The following is a 19,183-nucleotide window of genomic DNA, read 5'->3' as shown; positions in this document are numbered from 1 at the left end:
CTTTCTCCTCTAGGAAGTTTGCTCTGATTTTTCTCATTACCAGTGTATTAAATGCTCTCCTCTGAACTTTACCTGTCATAACGCTTATCATTAGATATTATAATTATCTGTATATATTATATAGTGTTCCATAAGAGAATATAGACTACCTTGCATACAGGTTCAGGCAGTGTGGCATTTACTAGGGCTTTGTAAATGTTTTTAAATAATAATGGGAATAAATGAATGCCAATAAACAGCCAAAATAGAATCACAAAATTTTTTTAGCTGCTTTTCAAATTCTGAATAAATAACTTCTCTGGATTCAAAGAATTTTAAGGCTGCCATGACTGAACCAAGAGATTATGTATTCTCATCAGCAAACATTAATGAAAAAAAGATTGTTTATCTCATTTTTAGAAAAAGCTTTTCCTAACCTGTTAGATGACTGATAAGAAAATGTGAAGAGATTGGGAGTTCCTTATACATAATTAAGTAGCTCATTCTTGCACATACTTCAATAATTCATATTTGAAATATACTTTTTTCAACAAAATTGGCTTTTTAGATAACTCCCTTTGAAGATGTTGTCGTTGTAGGATTTTGCTTTCTGGGTCTTAAGAGATTTGGGAATTCTACACTTTATGAAGACAAAATGAATAATGGGTTAGTTACATAGGCACAAAATTAAAATCACTATCTTAGTATGATGTAAAGTCCTGTTGTTAGGGAAAGGGGCTATTATTTGAAAACTGGAATAGGAGAAGAAGTTGAGATGTAGGGGAGTGAGTAAGGTAAAAGGAGTAAGGAAAAAAATGGTATGTAGAACAATCCTTTTCTTTTTACTCTCTGTGTCCTGCAACCCTTCTTCTTAACCTGATGCCTCTTAAAAGGAAAGATGAATGTTAGGCAAGACTAAGTGAAAGCTAAGGTGAGAGCTTAGCTGATAGAGAATGTGTGGTTTGTCATACTAGACCTTTGTTTCTTTCCACTAGTCTATCCTGATGGAACTGTAGTGTACCTTTTAGATCCTGAGCCTTTACTTGTTTAAGACTGAGCCTCAAAGTTCAGGGAACTTCGTGCTCCAGATATTTGCCAGACTGAAACATAGCGGGGAATTCAGACACAGTAATGGTCCTAGTAAATGTGTTGTTTTGTAAAGGATGCTCTCTCACCACTTTGAAATGAGAAGGGGTTTTTGAATTTTGAGGCTATTGAATTGCTGAAATCCGGAGGAGATCTTGGCCCTACAAAGCAAAACACTCAAGTAGGATTAGAATCCTAAGTAGAACCAAGGTGTCTGTGAGAAATAGTAATTTGGTCAAAATAGCAGATAGACTGCTTAGGATAAGGACCATTCATTTTTACTCATGCAGTAAGTATTTGTTCATTATCTTCTCTATTCAGGCCATTGGGAAGTCTGTCGCTCAGATAAGAGGGAAAAATGTTACAATTCTGGGCATCAATGCTTGGTTATGCCCAAAAAGGAAATGCTAAGCTGAGTCAAATGTAAATATCTTGGCTTTCTTATTTGGAGCTGTTAGACTTGCTGGATCAGTTATTTTAAAAAATTGTTTCATAGTGTTCTGAGATCCTTTGGAGGTACCCCAGCTATCAAAGGGATATGAGAAAGAAAAGGCCAACGCCAGGAGCCTTAGGCTCCCCCATTGCCTTCTCCCCTGCATCAGGCAGAGTGGCCTTACTTTTGTATATGGTATGCATTGTAATTTTACATAATATTTTGCCATGGGGCCAGGGGAAAGAGGTAAAACATTGATAAGAAAGATCTTTAAAATCCCTTCTAGCTTTAAAATCTATGATTGTATAACTGTCTAAACTCTAACATCCCTCTAGCCAAGTTTTATGAGTCTTTGATTCTTAGTTTCCCTTGATGCTTTCCTGGCAAATATTTATCTCTAAGTTAGGCTCTTCTGCATAGACCAGAATCAACTAGTTTCCCCATTTTCATAGTTTAAGTGCATAGTACCGTGTTTTAAAAAGATAGAAATTTCATTTATTAAATAGTCTTTATAGATTCTATTTACTGAACCTAGTATAGACAGGCATTTAGCCAGATACCTTGCTGGGACCCTCTTCTCATTCAAGGCATAAATATTTGTCAGTATTCACAGTTTGGGTGTTTTAGATCTCAGTATTTTTGAAATTCTGTTCTTACCTAGAGATTAGCAGCCTAGTGCATTTTTTTGAAGCTGATGTTTTTAATTGTAATACTTTAAATCTCAACGGATGTTGCTGACAACAAAATAAACAGCATATTTATCGGTGCCCAACATGTAGTAAATGAACATTTACTGAATCATACATCTCATATTTAATAGCGTATACTTTACAAAAAGCTTTCATATATAGTGTTATTTCATGTTATCTCTAATAACACTGAGGAAAGTGTACCATTTTTCACTAATGAGAAATTTGAGAACCACTGCAGTAAGGAAGTGGCAGTTTGAAATAGAGATTACTGTGAGCTTTTTAAAAGACTCATATAGCTTGCTTTGTGTCTGACCTCTCTGTACCCATCTCCTCATTTATTGAGCAAATATTTATTGAGCACTTACTTGTGTACTATGTGCTGGGGATAAAACAGACAAAAATCCCTGTCTTCATTCAGTTTGTAAGCATCCTTCATTTTCCCTCAGGTTCCAACCTTTAGTATAGGGGTATCACAGCAAGTTTAGAAATATGTAAGCCTTAAAATGAAAAATATTAAGATTTCCTCTAGCAAATGGCTTCTTATTTAATAAAACTATTATAATACTAATGTTCTATTGTAGAACATTATTGTAACTTATTGTTAACATATTGTAACATATTGTAACTTATGTTTTGGAATTTTATTTCCTAAAGTCAATTTAAAGCTAATCAGGACTTTTCTCAAATAGCAAAGCACCGATGTTCATATGGTTAGTGATAGTGATGGAGATGACTTTGAAGATGCTTCCGAATTTGGGGTGGATGATGGAGAAGTATTCGGCATGGCATCATCTGCCCTGAGAAAATCTCCAATGAGTGAGTATTAATAGCTCTTTGGGTCCAACGTTATAATTCTACTCTCTACTGCAGAAACTTAGGAAGAACAATGAACTTAAAAATCTCTTACTGACTTTCCAGGTTTACAGGGAGAAAATTTAGCAAGTAGGCACATTATTCATTAGAACCAGAGCCTCTTGAATTTTTATTTTATTAACCTCAACATTTCCCAATGCTTCAGTAAAATTCATTAAAAATGTAAAGGACTGTATAGATTTGTTTCATGTGTATAATTAGTTATGAGTCTGTCTCTTTACTTTAAATCTAGAGCCTGATAAACAAATAGCTATACTTCTGTGACTTGACTTGTTTCCCCACATCTTATTGGAGGTATCAGTTTTAAGAGTAGTATTGCTTTTCCATTCACCGGTATCACCTTTCGAAGGAAAGAAAAGTAAACTAAATGGGACATCTCCTTTTCTTTCACTCTACAAAATATATACTATAGAATCACAAGTGATACTATATGCAAAATTACCATTAAAATAAATCCTTAAATGGCTCATTTACTCAGTGAAATTAGGTAACTCCCTTGAGCAGAAATAGATGTGGTCAATTTACTTAAAATTGACCATCTTCCTTATAAATAAGATTTTTAAGAAACTCGAGATCCTTTTTACATAATTTAATTACAAGATACCATTTTAAGACAACATTAAAATCCTAACGATGACTGGCACATATTTGAAATACTTAAGATCGTGTCAGTTGGTTTTCCAAAATTTATGAGCTTGGAATTTTTTTAAGGTTTGATGAAATGTCCAGTTAAAATGTCTCCTCAGATATATCACAAAAGCTAAAATTTAATTTTATTTCCTCTTTATTGATTAAATATATTTCTTATATGTGGGATTAGATGTTATGTGGTTTGTTTTTTGTGTCTATTTGTTTTGTTTTTTGGTTTTTGTTTTTTCTTTTGTTTGTTTTTTAGTGCCAGAAAACGCAGAAAATGAAGGAGATGCCTTATTACAATTTACAGCAGAGTTTTCTTCAAGGTAGGGTTAGGACATTAAATATATAAAATTGATGTTTTTTTAATGCTACTGTGATTTTTCTGGAGCAATTTTAATCACAGATTGTCTTTAATTTTTCTGTGAAGTATTCAAAGTATGTGTTTCACTAGTAAACCACTTATGCCACTTCAGAGATGCATTCATGTTATCTCTATATAGAAGCAAAATAAGTGGATTATAAAATGTGGAGCAAATTAATATATTGACTATGTTCCCAAAAGGACTATGTTATAGAATACTAATTTTTAGTATATCATAGGATAAACAAAAATATCCTTTAAAATAGTATTAAATTTAAAAATAATTTTAAAATTTTAAATATAAGTGAATTTTTCTTTTAATTTTTGTTTTGGAACTGTTTAACATTTCTTCTTTTAAGAGTCTACTATAAAATGTTTTATACGCATTTGAGATTCTTGTAAGGTGTTTAAGTAAAGAAGATTTGAATATTTAACCCTAACTTTTGTTTAAATGATGTTTCTCTCTAGTTCTGTTTTCCAATGTAATATAATTTGGAAAATTTGCAAGATACAATTTTTTTCCCTCTCTGTTGGACTTCCGGAATAAGTTAACTAAAATGGAAAGTTAAGTCTTCTGTAAGGGAAATCTTATGAAAGTGGATAACCAAGAATCACTACTTATAAATGCCATGGTTTTGTAGCATTTATTAAATCCATTTGCTAGATGTAGTTAAAATTCCAGTATTCTGATATAATCAGTATAGGCCAAAAAAATTTCTAAGAACTAGTGAAGCCTTTAAAGAAATGTTTTAATGTTTGATCTGTATTTAAGAGATACTAGTCCCAACATTTACTTAGAAGATGCTGATTAGACTTGTGAAACTTTGAGGTAAATTTGAAATGTATTTTAATTAATAGACATAATTTTTCCTGTAGATATGGTGACTGCCATCCTGTATTTTTTATTGGCTCATTAGAAGCTGCTTTTCAAGAGGCCTTCTATGTGAAAGCCCGAGATGTAAGTGCAATCTTAAACGTTTTCTGATTAAAAAGTGCATCTCCTATAGGTTTACCACCAGGCCTCAGGCAATGCTTAATGTTTTCTGTGTTTTTCAGATTGAAGACTTGATTTTGTTTGTGGTTCATCTACCATCCTAGTCATCACCAAGATCCCCATTTCAGAGGGGCAATAGTATAATAGGGTATTGCTGCCTCATGTAGATGGCTTTGTCAAGCTCTGAAACAGGAGGTTTTTTCGGGGGGGGGGAGGGGCAGGGGGCGGTGGACATGCTTAGAAGGGACCAGGCTACCTGTGTATGTTCTTTTCAGTTACATGATTGACAGGTTCTTGCTAAAAGAGGTTTCTTTCAGTTATTTCCCAAAATGACCATCTAATAAAACATATCTAATAACTGCAATATTTTTTTTCTCAAAAGTCACTTTAGACACAAAAATATAGAAATGGGCTTTGTGATGTTGAAATCAGGTAGACTGACATTTATGACAAGAATTCAGAAAGTACAGTGCAGCAAGAATATTCTATACACTCTATATGTTGATACAGCAGTGAAGACCTCAGTAATCTGGCTCCTACCTATCTGCACGGCTTCAACTCTTCCTGTTCCCTGCCTTACAATTAATAAATTTAGTAATAATGTTGCATTTGTGTTTCCCCATAATCTTGCTCTTTGTTCATGCTTCTCTGCTGTAAGGAATGCCTTCATTCTGCCTTTACCTGGTTGACTCCTACTCTTCCTCTAAGACTTAGTTGTTCCTGACTCTTCCACTGTTGTCACTATTCCACCTCCTCCTTTAGTACTTTGTAAGGAAACCCTCTGCTCCTTTTATTGTTACATTTAACACATTGCTTACAATTATTCTCTGTATATGTCTTCTCAAAAGACTTGATTTTCTTTTTGGCAGTGACTGTGTACCTACATCCCTATACATAGTAAATACTTTATATATTTACTGAATGAAGGAAAAAAAGAGAATGGAAGGAAGAAATAGTGTAGAGTGGAGGAAAAGTTACTAGAATTAAAGAGGGCAAGAAGTGTTGAGACTAGAGTGTAAGAATTCCTCCGAAATTCCTGAAATTCCTGTTCTGACCTAAGGAAAATTTCATCTTAAACAAATTTTTTAAATGGACAATAATTAGTGATCAAACTTAGAGCAATCAATGATAGTTGAATGAAGTGGATTAAGAAACAGAAACTGTTCTTTACCTAAACTAAGAATAGTGGACTAGCCCATTATAAAGGCTTTTTTAAACATCTATTTTTTAACCATTACATTTATATTAAATGGATGTTATTTTGAAGAAATAAATATTTACAATAAAATATATTTGTAATAATAATTACAGTAGTATTAATATATTTGTAATATTTACGTGTTTATTGTTTCCATAAATACAGATTTATGGAAAATACTGAAAAGCAAAAAGGAAATATTCTAACATAGATTAACAGTTTTACGATTCATATTCTTCCCATTTTTTAATATATTTTAATGAGTCATTTTGCGTGTATTTAATATTATTGCGTCATGTTATAATCCTGTTAAAATAGCTTATTTTCACCTTTTAACAACATGATCACTTGCTTAATTATTTTACAGTATTTTAACTCATTATTAAAATAATTCTTAATACAGAAAAAGTAAAAAGAATAGTACAATAAACATCCAAATTTCTCATACTTAGATTTAATAATTAACAAATGTTGCCATATTTGCTTCTTCCATATATAGACATCCCAAAGTTTCAATGCAGATATAAGCCTTAGTAAACTTCATTCTTTTTTTAATGTTTATCTTTGAGAGAGATAGAGAGACAAAGAGAGACAGAATGTGAGCAGGGGAGGGGCAGAGAGAGAGGGAGACACAGAATCTGAAGCAGGCTCCAGGCTGTAAGCTGTCAGCACAGAGCCTGACTCAGGGCTTAGACCCACGAACAGTGAGATCATGACCTGAGCCAAAGTTGGATGCTCAACCAACTGAGCCACCCAGGCGCCCCAGCCTTAATAACTTCAAAAGTTTAACTGCCAAACATTTATAAAAGAGCAGCATTTGAAATGTAATCATTCACATTTTTATACTTGTTTAGTTTTGTGATTTTGATAAATTTTTATGATAAATTTTTGTTTCAGTTCTTCTCTGAAAATGGCAAGCATTGATTAGAACAGAAAATAAATGTAAAATTTATTATTAAAAATATACAAAAACAAACAAATATAAAGAATTTGAACTTTCATATGATTTTTTTAAGTTTGTGGCAGTTAAATTTTTGAAATAATTAAAACTTAAACTGCGTGATACCCTTGTATATTCATTATTTTTGGTTAAACCATTTTAAAGTACATTACAGATATCATATCTTATGCCTAAAAAATCTATATATATTTTCCAAAAAATAATTATATTCTCCTATATAATCACAATACCATTATCACATATAACAATTAACAGTAATTTCCTAATATCATCTAATATCCAGTGAACATTCAGACTTCACTAGCTGTTCCCAAAATGTCTTTTTAACTTTTTTTTTTAATCACAATCTACTCAAGGATCACAAAATATATTTAGTTGTTGCATTTCTTAAATTCCTTTTAAACAAGCACCCTCTCCTCCCCAGTCCTGTTTCCTCCCCCTCCCTCCCCTCAATAACATTTGCTTTGTGAAGAAATCATGCTAGATGACTTACAGACTGTTCCAAATTCTGGATTTGTATAATTGCTTCCTTGTGATATTATTTAACTTGTTCCTCTATCCCTGTATTTCCTGAGAAATGGATATCAGGTCTAAAAGCTGTGTCAGATTCAGATCAAACTTTTCTTGCAAGAATGCTTTGTAAGTAATGCTGAATACTTTATTAAAACAGGAATCTAATAGGTTATAGAGTCTCTTATTGTATGGCCATGTTATTGTATTTAAACAATCACTTATTATTGGACCTAAATATGGTTGAAAGTAGTTGAAGTAACTGGAAAATGTTAGGGCCTTTTGTAACTTAAACTATAGCTCCCCAAATAGCCATAAATATACAGTACAAAATAGACAAAAGAACTTGTTCTAAATGTCTTATATAATAAACTGGCATTTGGATTTATTCAGACTGATTATCCAGGGGAACACAACTCTTGCTTATTAACTTCTGGATATGTCTAATGAAACTATTGATTGTTTGCTTTTGACTAGTGTCGGTGTTTTAACAAATGAAAATCATTGGGATGATTTCACATTCGTGAAATTAAATGTTTTGCCTCATATTAGATTCATACCAAAATCCACTGACCTCTTTGGACTCCTAAACTGTCTTTATCTTTTCCCCCTCATCCAACACTTTCTGTCCTCATTTCTCTTTTACAAGTTAAAGAACAACTGTTTACACATTGTTATTACATTACTGTAAACTTACGTAAAATTTATCCACATAATGGATAATTTATTCAGAATTAAATCTAAGCAGATACATTTATTATGGTCATCAGCCAAATTATATATATCTACTTTTAATTAAAGAGAACAGGGTCCACATAGAAATAATACTGTTACTACAGATTTATATGGTGCTGTATGATTTATAGAACATCTTTCCTGTACGTATCTCATTTGAACCCCACAACAAACCAGTAAGATAGGGGCATATAATGTCAACATTCCCATTGTAAAGATGAGCAGGCTCAGAAACACAATACAGTTTAACCAAAGCCCATCAGTAGTAAGTACTGGAGGCCAAATAAGAGCTCAGGTTCCAACACAGGTAAGTGTGATTTACACCATACCACTATATTTCAAAGTTCATCTCTCCTTTTCAGATTTCACATTTGAGACTTAAAACAAATCTTTTTCAATATTATTTTATAAAACTTGTGAATGAAACATTTTTAAGAAAACAGTTGGCCGATGTTCACATATTTTAAAAGCAAGTGTGACAGATACTGTGGCATTCTTACTAAATTTCTTTCATCTTAAATATCACATGTTTAATTTAAACTGTGGGAGGCACATTAATTTTACCAGGGCAACAGATGAGCCTCAAGCACCAGCATTCTTTACTTGAAGTGAGAAATTGAGTTCCAAGAGTAAATAAAAACAAGATTGAAGGTTTAAATCCTCTGCTAGGCTTTTTGAACTTATATACTCATTAAATGTTTATTGGAGTGGTGGGATTACAAAGGATTTGGGGAGCTTCATCAACTGGTATATAGTTAATCACTAAGTAAAACACTACATTTGATAAAGTGTTTCTCACGATGCCACATTCAATCCATCTTAATGAAAACTGCTCAAACTGATTTCATTTGAGAGTACTTGATGAAGAGAGTGCCCATGGTTCTTTCTGCCTTTTTCATGAGAAATTTAAAACACCATCCAAAGCAGAGCTCCAACTTTAGTAAAATAGGTATTGTAAGTTCTTGTGTTTAAGTATGTTGTGACTGAGACAGACTTCTGGCAACAGGTTCATCAGTTTTATGACCTCCTCCTATGCCCTTAACTGTTAGAGATGTTCATGCACTTGAGGGCCATAAATATTTATCACATGCCTACTAAGGACCTGGACTATAGAGCTTTCCTGCCCTTGAGATGCTCGCAGTTTAATGGGGAGGATAATATAAACATCCATATAGTATAATATGCTATAGAAGCAAAGAGGAGAGGTATTTCATCTACCTTAGAAAGTTTAGGGAGATTTCTTGAGGTACATCTGACCTGAATCTTATAAGATAAGCAATACTTAGCCAAATAACAAAATTCTAAACAGAATAAAAGGTCAAAAGCAAAGGCAAGAAGATTAAAATTAGAGAATTACAACCAAAAAATTAAGACCAGGAGAAAAAAATGCAAGACAGTTGGATTACAGGGCATGAGGCTGGGAAGATCAGCAGGGGCCATGGCATGGAAGGGGCTGTGATTCCTTGTTATTACCTGGCATTTAAAAGATATTTATTGAATAAAGCTTATATTATCTTTAGATAAGTGAGAGCCAATGGTTAATCACCTTAATTAAGGTTGCAGAAGAGTTACCACTGGCCACACCACAATTTCCTAGGAGTTTTTTTCTTTTCTTTAATATTTATCTTTTTTTTTTTATTTTTACAAAGCCTTCACAAAAGCTGTCGTATCAAGAATTGTAATAGCAGCATCAGTTGTGTGTCAGCTGCTTAAGATTTTTTTTTCTATTTAATGAAGATTTTTTTTAATACGAAATTTATTGTCAAATTGGTTTCCCTATAACACCCAGTGCTCATCCCAACAAGTGCCCTCCTCAATACCCATCACCCACCCTCCCCTCCCTCCCACCCCCCATCAACCCTCAGTTTGTTCTCAGTTTTTAAGGGTCTCTTATGTTTTGCCTCCCTCCCTCTCTAACCTTTTTTTTTTCTTCCCCTCCCTAATGGTCTTCTATTAAGTTTCTCAGGATCCATGTAAGAGTGAAAACATATGGTATCTGTCTTTCTCTGTATGACTTAGTTCACTTAGCATAACACTCTCCAGTTCCATCCACGTTGCTACAAAAGGCCACTTTCAACAATACCCAAATTATGGAAAGAGCCTAAATGTCCATCAACTGATGAATGGAGAAACTGTGGTTTATATACACAATGTTTATCTTTTTTTGAGAGAGAGAGACAGAGAGACAGAGCGCAAGCAGGGAAGGGGCAGAGAGAGAGGGAGACACAGAATCCGAAGCAGGCTCCAAGCTCTAAGCTGTCAGCACAGAGCACAACAAAGGGCTCGAACTCTTGAACCAGGAGATCATACCCTGATCCAAAATCAAGAGTCAGATGCTTAACTGACTGAGCCACCCAGGCACCCCTCCCTAGGAGTTTCCTAAAGATGGTTCTTTTTCTCCTTATTGCCTCCCTACCTCTTATTCCTGCTACCTCTGAATTCTGTACAAAAAAAAAGTGCCCTAGAGAGTGATTAAACATTTGTAATAACTAAAAACCAACAGCAATAAAAATCTCAGTGCCACGGTTTATCTCCCACATGAAGGGTTGTTCATTTCCTAGCATCCCCTTGGGAGACTGGGCTTTGATATCAGTAATCCTGTTACACCTCCTTAGATCTTGACTTCAGACCCAGTGCTGTTTCCAAATATTACACATAATTTAAGGAAACCAATGCTCAATTCTTAATTTCCCACTTAGTAATTCTGTGGCCCTAAACAAGTAATCAGCTTGTTTCTTATCTGGGGAAGAAAACCAAAAGGGAGATGATGATACAGTTTTTTTGAGGATTAAATAGGATGCTATCCTTAAATGCACCCAGCACTATGGCTAAAGTGGTGTGAAGCAATTTGGGACAAATTTGAAATGTTTGTAAAATAACAAAACTGATTTATTCATACAATTTATGAACTAATTCTAAGAATAATTCCAGAAAGGAATTTTGAGAACCCCTATATAAGTGTTTACAGCACTAAAATAACTGCTTTGCTTTAACAATGTTTGTTATCAAGATTTATTACTTTACTTTAAAAAAATCAGCCTATTTTAAAGTAATGCTGTTTCCACTTCATGTTTAAAAATGTAAATACCATCACTGATCAATATTTTTCAAGAAAAATAATTTCTTCACAAATCTGAAGCTGCAGCCATAGTTGGTGAGTTTCTATCCCTCCATTATCCAGAAAAAATAGGCAAACAAACTTATTTGTGGTTTAGAAAATATGCTCAGTCTCTTCATTTTGTCTTTGTTTTCTTTTCAATTTAAATTCCTTAAAGTCAGGCATTGTCTTTAGAGTAATTTTCTATGACAGCTATGACAGCATCCTGCACACGTGTGAGATAAGAACTATGATGCTAATATAACTTTGCTACATATGTTTTCATTGTTGTAAAGAAAAAAAAGAAAGAAAATAATACAGGTACATTTAAAGTAGAAAACAAGTAACCACATAATTCCAAACCTGAAAATAATTACTATTAAATGTTATTTTACTATTAAATGTGTGGTTGTTGGTTTTTTGTTTTTCTTTTTTTTTTTGAAAGAGAGAACAAAAGCTGGGGAGAGGGGCAGAGGGAGAGGGAGAGGGAGAGAATCTTAAGCAGTCTCCACACTTAGTGAGTAGCCTGAGTCAGGGCTTGATCCCACAACCTTGGGATCATGACCTGAGCTGAAACCAAGAGTCAGATGTTCAACCAATTCAGCCAACCTGGCGCCCCTTAAATGTGATTTTTTTTAAATCTCCAAATATGTATATCAGAAAACATGTTGATATGTTTTACATAAATGAAACCATACTAAATACGCTGTTCTGTAATTAGATGTTTCCACTAAATATCTTCCATAATATAAGAAATACAGATTAAAACTACACTAATACATCATTTTCACATATCATAATAGCAAAATTTTTTCTGCATATATACCTAAGCATAGAGAAATAAGATAAATACAAGGATATTACAGCATTGTTTATAATAGCAAATAATTCGAAATATCTTAAATTTCATTCATACAGTGGAATACTATGTGACCATTAAAAACAGTGAAGTCACTTTATATATATTGATGTGGAATGATGTTCAAGATACCTTGTAAAGGGGAAAAAGTGAGATGCATAACTGTATAGTAAATCTTCTTTTGTGCTATAAAGATTATGTGTGTACATAGATAGACTATTAAAACACACACACATACACACCAACCCCCTACTATGACTTTAACCATCCTGGGTCTCAAATATATGTAATATGGCACACCTGGCATTTCAGATAGATGTACATTTCAGTACTACAAATCCCAGTAGGCTATCCTCTCTGGGTTAAATAGACTGGACTACAAGCTAATAGTGAAGGCTCTCCCTGACCTTTGCATGAAGGCTAGACTAACAACCTCCATGTCTTCTTTTGCCTTCATGCCTACTTGGCCTTCTGAAAACAGGGTCCTCTCCTCTCTTCTCACTAAACAGGTGTACAAGATGGAGCTTTCTAAAGGACCAGTTAGGTCATTCACATTAGGCCAGTGTTAGTTACAGTCCCTTAAAGTATAATTCAGGGCCCACTGGAGTCTGTGAGAGTCTTTCTGATGGGCCACAAACTAATCCATAAATGGATATCTTTTCTTTAGATCAGTGTGGAGCCTGCTTGGGATTTTCTGTCACCCTCTCTGCCCCTCCCCCCACTCACACGTTCACTCTCTGGCTCTCTCTCTCTCTCTCTCACACACAAATCAAATTTAAAAAAAAGAATTACCATATGCTTAGCCTTAGCTTATTTTTATAATTTACATTGTTCTACTGTGAAATCTGCCAGATAGTACTTGACAGTAGTAAAAAGTTACTGAACATGTTTACTCACAAATCATTAGAATTCCTGTGATTTTTCAGCAAGAATGCATTGTTATCAATATACTTTAAAAAGTACTGTTAATTTATCTTTAATTCTTTATTGCTGTGGTTCCCCCACCCCCTGGAATGTGGAAATGATGTGATGGATAAGCTATGGGTTCTTCTTCTCAGTGGTCTAAAAGTGGGAAAAGAAGTATTTGTGTACCATTGCCTTTCAAACTGTGTACTTCACATTCACATTCGTATTATTCTGCCTGCTTAACAGACCACAGATTAACTAGGGGTAGTGTTATTCCTCTCAGAAGAGAAGATGATAAAATCCTGCCTGCACTTTTATGAGGCTGCTTTTCCAGTCGTTGGTACTGCTTCTAGGTGTTCACCTGGAAAACCAGTGAGATGAGATCTTTGCTCTGGCCTGCAACTGCCTACTTTTCTTGCCTCCATACTCCCTCTCACAACCTCCCGAAAGAACTCACCTGCCTCTCTACAGTTTGTGATAATAGCCAATCACTTGAGCTTCTAATTTCCTTATTTGTAAAAACTTTAGTCACATGGTGGCCTTCCTCAGAAATACTTTATGACTTGAATATTACACTCTGAACAATGAAAACTGATAAAGCTTTGTCCCAGTTAACGTTGGTCAGCTTTTTTATGAAGAGAGTTTGATTTTACTTTAGGCTTTTTTCTTGGTTTAACTGTGACTTTCATATGAGAATTCTCCCTGCATGAGGCTCAAATACATTTATGTTCTCAAGATTTCAGAGTGCTATCCCAACATCTGCTTCAGGAAGTGAGAGTAAAAAGATACCATCTTGGCATCACCTCACCTTCAATATCTGGCTGTTTCCTTTTGGAACCTCTCCAATTGGTTGCTGATTGTTGGTCCCCGAACTCAGCTTTGGGAACCAAAAATACAAAGTGTCATGACTTTTTCCACAAATCAATCTACACTGATTCTTCACTCTTTTTTTTTTTTTTTTAATTTTTTTTTTCAACGTTTATTTATTTTTGGGACAGAGAGAGACAGAGCATGAACGGGGGAGGGACAGAGAGAGAGGGAGACACAGAATCGGAAACAGGCTCCAGGCTCTGAGCCATCAGCCCAGAGCCCGACGCGGGGCTCGAACTCACGGACCGCGAGATCGTGACCTGGCTGAAGTCGGACGCTTAACCGACTGCGCCACCCAGGCGCCCCGATTCTTCACTCTTTAAAAGTTATTAGCTTGGAGTTCTTTGAACATATCAGGCTACTAACATTACTGGGCCTTTTACCAAACTTTTCTCTTTGCTTTTTCTTCTTTTTCTTCTTATTTTCCTTACTACCACCCAAATTTCAAATTTAGCTCAGGTATTCCCTTTATAACGAAATAGCCAATCAAAGTTTATGCTTAAACCCTAGGACTGCCTCTGTTATAGGACTCATAGTACCACTCCCATCTAGACAGAGTGTTGAACTTCTGACCTCCAGAGCTATATGGCACCCAAAGCACAAAAAAGTGACGTAGCTTTCCCAAGGTCACATAACCGGGAGGTGACAAAGCAGGAATTTGAACCAAATGGCATGGCTTCATGCTGTCCGGCCTCTGTTCTCACCTGTACTTATCTTGAGTTTCAGTTGGATGCTGGGCTGGATCTACGAACATTCATATACAGGGATAGGATTATAGAAGTAGGCAGTGACTGGAACAATCCTAATTGGAGCCTAGATTTAAAACAGTAAATAAAACAGCTACAAAGGACATTTTGAGGTTGTCGGGGAAATTTGAATATGGACACTATATACTCGATGAAATTGTAACAATATTAAATGTCTAGAGTGTGATACAAATATGGTCATGTAAGGGAATGACCTGGTTTCTCAGGAGACAGACACTGAAGTATTTAGGGTGGATGTGTCAAGATGTGTGTAGCTAAACAGTATAGTTTACTAAACAGCAACTTTGAATGTTTCAGGGAAGGAAGCATACAATGAATGATAGAGCAAATATAGCAAAATGTTAATAATTGATAAATCTAAGTGAAGGATTGGTGTTTATTGTTGTGTCAGGTCTTTGTATCAATAAACCATTCCCAGACTTAAAACCAAAAAAAGTAACAGTGATGGTGATTCTTAATGGTGATGAAAATCATGATAGAAAAGAAGGAAACAAAGTCAGGTCCCAATATACATAAAGGAAATTATTTTATTTTTAATGTGTTTTAATTCTTACACTGAAAAATCCATGAACTACCATTTATAAAAATTATAGCAACTTTAAAATTACTAAATACACAGACTGGACTTTCTGGTACTCAAAAAGAAACTAGAAAACTTCCCTTTGAGTCCATCAGCAAATATTTTCTGAGTGTCTGCTCAATGCCTGGCTTATTTTGAAACATAGCCAGTTCATTTCTTCCAGGTCTAATGTTCTATGGTTCTGTAATGCTAAGTGTCTAAATACAATAGTTCCTGTAACTCAAGGCCACATCACATTGGTTGCTGTCAGCCTGGCATTTTCCTAAGCATCAACTTAGTACCTTAGCTCTTGGATTTTACTTTATTTTATTTTTTTAAACGTTTATTCATTTTTGAGAGACAGAGAGTGAGTGGGGGAGGAGCAGAGAGAGAGAGAGAGAGAGAGAGACAGAATCTGAAACAGCCCCAGGCTCTGAGCTGTCAGCACAGAGCCTGATGTGGGGTTCGAACCCACAGACTGCGAGATCATGACCTGAGCTGAAGTTGGCCGCTTAACTGACTGAGCCACCCAGGCACCCCAGCTCTTGGATTTTAATGTGAAGATTAGTGAGGCCCTGAAGGCAGGGACACAATTTAGCATATAAACACTATTGCTAGTAGGAGAAATAGAGGAGCTTCATAATCTTTAATACATTTTCTTGGCTATCATTTCTTTTGAAATTGCTTTCAAATCCTTTATTTTACTTGGATAATTCTGGAATCTTCATCTTAACAACTACATTTCATTCAGCACTTACTTTGGGCCAGATGTTGTGAATAGGTACTATACCCACTTTATCCACAGTCCTTGGAATAAACACCCATCTTGCTCCATGGTCACACAGATGGTAAGTGCAAAATTGGATTTAGCACAGAGCTTTTTTACTTTTACACTATGTTACCAAAACCTAGATCACAAAGATGGAGTCTGAGGAGAGTGTAGCTGGTCTGCTTGCCTTTGTCGCCCAGACTTACACCCTCTGTGCCAAATTAGAAATACAAATAAAATGTAGTTTCTTTAATGTCCCATTCTTATCACTTATCTTATGGTACTGCAATTAAATTTTTGCTTCCCTATACACTGGCAACCCCCCCCCCCAACTCTTTGAAGACAAGGGAACTTTGTTTTATTCATCTTTATATTCTCAATGCCTAACACATAGGCACTCCGTAAATGTTATTGAACTGAATTATTAATGGACCAAAGGGAAAAATGGTTATAGTTATGGAAAACAAAACATTTTCTCATGCTTTTTCAATGTACTAGATGCCCTTTCTTCACAAAAGCAGTTTTCTGATATGCTGAACCCAGTTCTCACTGTTTGGACCTGTGTTTAATTGAGCTCAATAAAATAATCAGAAATCTGTGTCTGGGGCTTATTTAGCTGTGCCTATAATTTAATCAAAGATTTATGTAGTCCATATTCAGTAGCATTTGCATATTATTAAGAGTTTTCTATTTTACTAAGTATTTCTGTCAAAATAGCAGAAGAAAAAATTTTTGTTGAAAGCATATTATGTTAGAAAGATCATTTTAAGATTATTGTTTCCCTTTTCAAAGCTACTATGGGCGTTCCACCCCCCCCCCACCCCCAGCCTGAAGATTCTCTTCTGATTACTCTTTTTATCATCTCCTTTCTCACAGTTTAGAGCTTAAAGTGAGAATTTTTTTTTTAAGTGTGTTTTCCTGGCATCTCATGTTTAACAGTGTCAGGGGTTTGTGTCCCTGGAACGAAAACTGTTTCTCCAGAGCCTTTTTTCTCTCAGCTTCCAGTGAAAAGAGGGGCGAGGCGAGCCAGTCGCTTACCACAAAGCAATGCCACCACAAAGGAAAGATTAAGGGTTTAGAGAGAGGTCAATGTGGGTTTTTCTCTAACTAAACACTTTCCTAAAGTTTCCTTGTGGAAAAATAATGAAGTCATCTCAGAGTTTTTAAAGAATTTTTATTTCTTTTTCACCGTCTGCATTCGCTTGTCTTCTCAGCATGGATGTTTAATCTTCCTAGGCTTTGTGAATTGGCCCAAATGAATAAGTAGTGAGCTGTCTCTCTAGGAGCTAGAGGCTTATTCTAAGGGCCTAATCACTGAGTAAACACATCTTTGCCCTCCCTCTCACAACTGCGATATAATAGTCGAGATTCTAGCACAGTAACCTGGATATTGCAGGGACCAATGCTTTGAAATGCAGAGTGGTTGATCCTCCAAAACAGACAGTGCCTGATCTTCGCCTGCCTCTTTCTTCTTTTTTAAATTAAATATTGCCAAAGAGATGCTGTTTTATTGCTTGATATTGTGCATTAGTGCCCTGGATTTCCAAGTTTAGTTTCAGTCAACACTGTCGGCTGCACTTATAGGGAACTCTGCATGTTGGGTTTCTTAGTAGCCTCTTCGGCACATGTGTGTTTGGTTTGGAAGAGCATTTAAATTAAATCAGTGAGATAGCAATGTAAATCGCTAATCTCTTTCTCAAAGTCTAAATGTTCCATTGCAGCATTCTTGAGAGAAATGGGCGTTTTAAAGATTTAGCCATTGCCATTGTTTGGTTAGAAATATGCTGATTTAAAAGTGGACAGCTCTCTTGTTCCCAGTGTCTCATTAAATGTAGTTGCTGAGATACGATCAAGCAGAATTAGAGGTTGACGTCCCTCTGTCTATTCAGCTAGAGAGCTCCTAAGAAGAGGAGTTCTGAATTTGTTAGTGCTGCCAGGTTCATGTTCCTTTTCCTAAAGCAGATTTCTAGATTCTTTTGCTGAAAGTGGTTTGGCATTGCTGCTGCCATTTGGTATCTTTTTTTGCCAGCGGTTTGATAATCAGCATTCAAGTTTCTTTCATCAAACATGCTGAGACCCATGCTAGCTGTAGGGATGCAAAGACTGAAAGAGACCCAGTCCTCACCCTTGAGAGACTTTGTCTAGAGGGGAAACCGGTAAACAATGATAATACCAATGGGAAGAGATAGAGGCCCAGAAAAGGAAGCTGTTAGCTCTGCCTGAGGGAATCAGGGAAGGTTTCATAGAGGCATTTGCTTTGAGCCTTAAAGGATGAGTAGGAATTTACCAGATAAGTATCTCTCCCAACTGTGAATCTGATTACAAACTTCCTAGAAACCAGCTACTGTTACCTGCAGACACCAACATGGATGAAGAAACCCAGAGTCTGTCTTGTTGACCATTTTATCACCACTGCTTCCTACTAGTCCTGACACAGTATTTCAACAAATGCTTGTTGAGTGAATGATTAAATGAGTTGACCCATGGAAACAGCTACTATTGGAGTAACTGAGCTACTTATACTCAGGAATTCTGTCCTTATTCCCATTACACATTGTCTCTGAGGCCCAGGAAGCACTGATGTATGAGCAGGGGCCAATCTGGCATCTTCATATTCTATGAGCACTCCAAGCCTTGACTACAGTGTGGTTGATTTTCCTGCTACTGCTGTAGTGCCAAAGAAAGAATACTAGGCTTAGAGTCCATCAATTTGGCTTCCAGTCCCAGATGTACTACTTACTTACTAGTTGTGGTAGAATTTAGGACAAGTCTTCTTTCTAAACCTCAGTTTTCTTATCTGCTAATAAACTTAAGAATACTATTTTACAGGCATATTCTGGGGATTAAAGTAGGTAAAGGGTGTGTAACTAATAGTGCCTCCTATTCATAGTAGATGCT

General features: G+C 35.5%; 1 protein-coding gene across 6 annotated transcripts in view; it reads left to right on the top strand.

Annotated features, from left to right (window-relative positions):
• Positions 1–19,183, top strand: part of FAF1 (Fas associated factor 1) — a 529,019-nt gene that overhangs the window by 359,579 nt on the left and 150,257 nt on the right. For all 6 annotated transcript variants that reach the window (XM_030328128.1, XM_030328134.1, XM_030328133.1 and 3 more), the window contains 3 exons: positions 2,880–3,006; positions 3,959–4,022; positions 4,937–5,018. In XM_030328128.1, coding sequence (XP_030183988.1) covers positions 2,880–3,006; positions 3,959–4,022; positions 4,937–5,018 — 273 coding nt within the window. The remainder of the gene's footprint in view (positions 1–2,879; positions 3,007–3,958; positions 4,023–4,936; positions 5,019–19,183) is intronic.

The sequence above is a fragment of the Lynx canadensis genome, chromosome C1 (assembly GCF_007474595.2).
Source record: "Lynx canadensis isolate LIC74 chromosome C1, mLynCan4.pri.v2, whole genome shotgun sequence".
NCBI classification, from domain to species: domain Eukaryota; kingdom Metazoa; phylum Chordata; class Mammalia; order Carnivora; family Felidae; genus Lynx; species Lynx canadensis.
The sequence above is the reverse complement of the archived record's forward strand: the minus strand, read 5'-3'. Positions and strand labels throughout refer to the sequence as shown.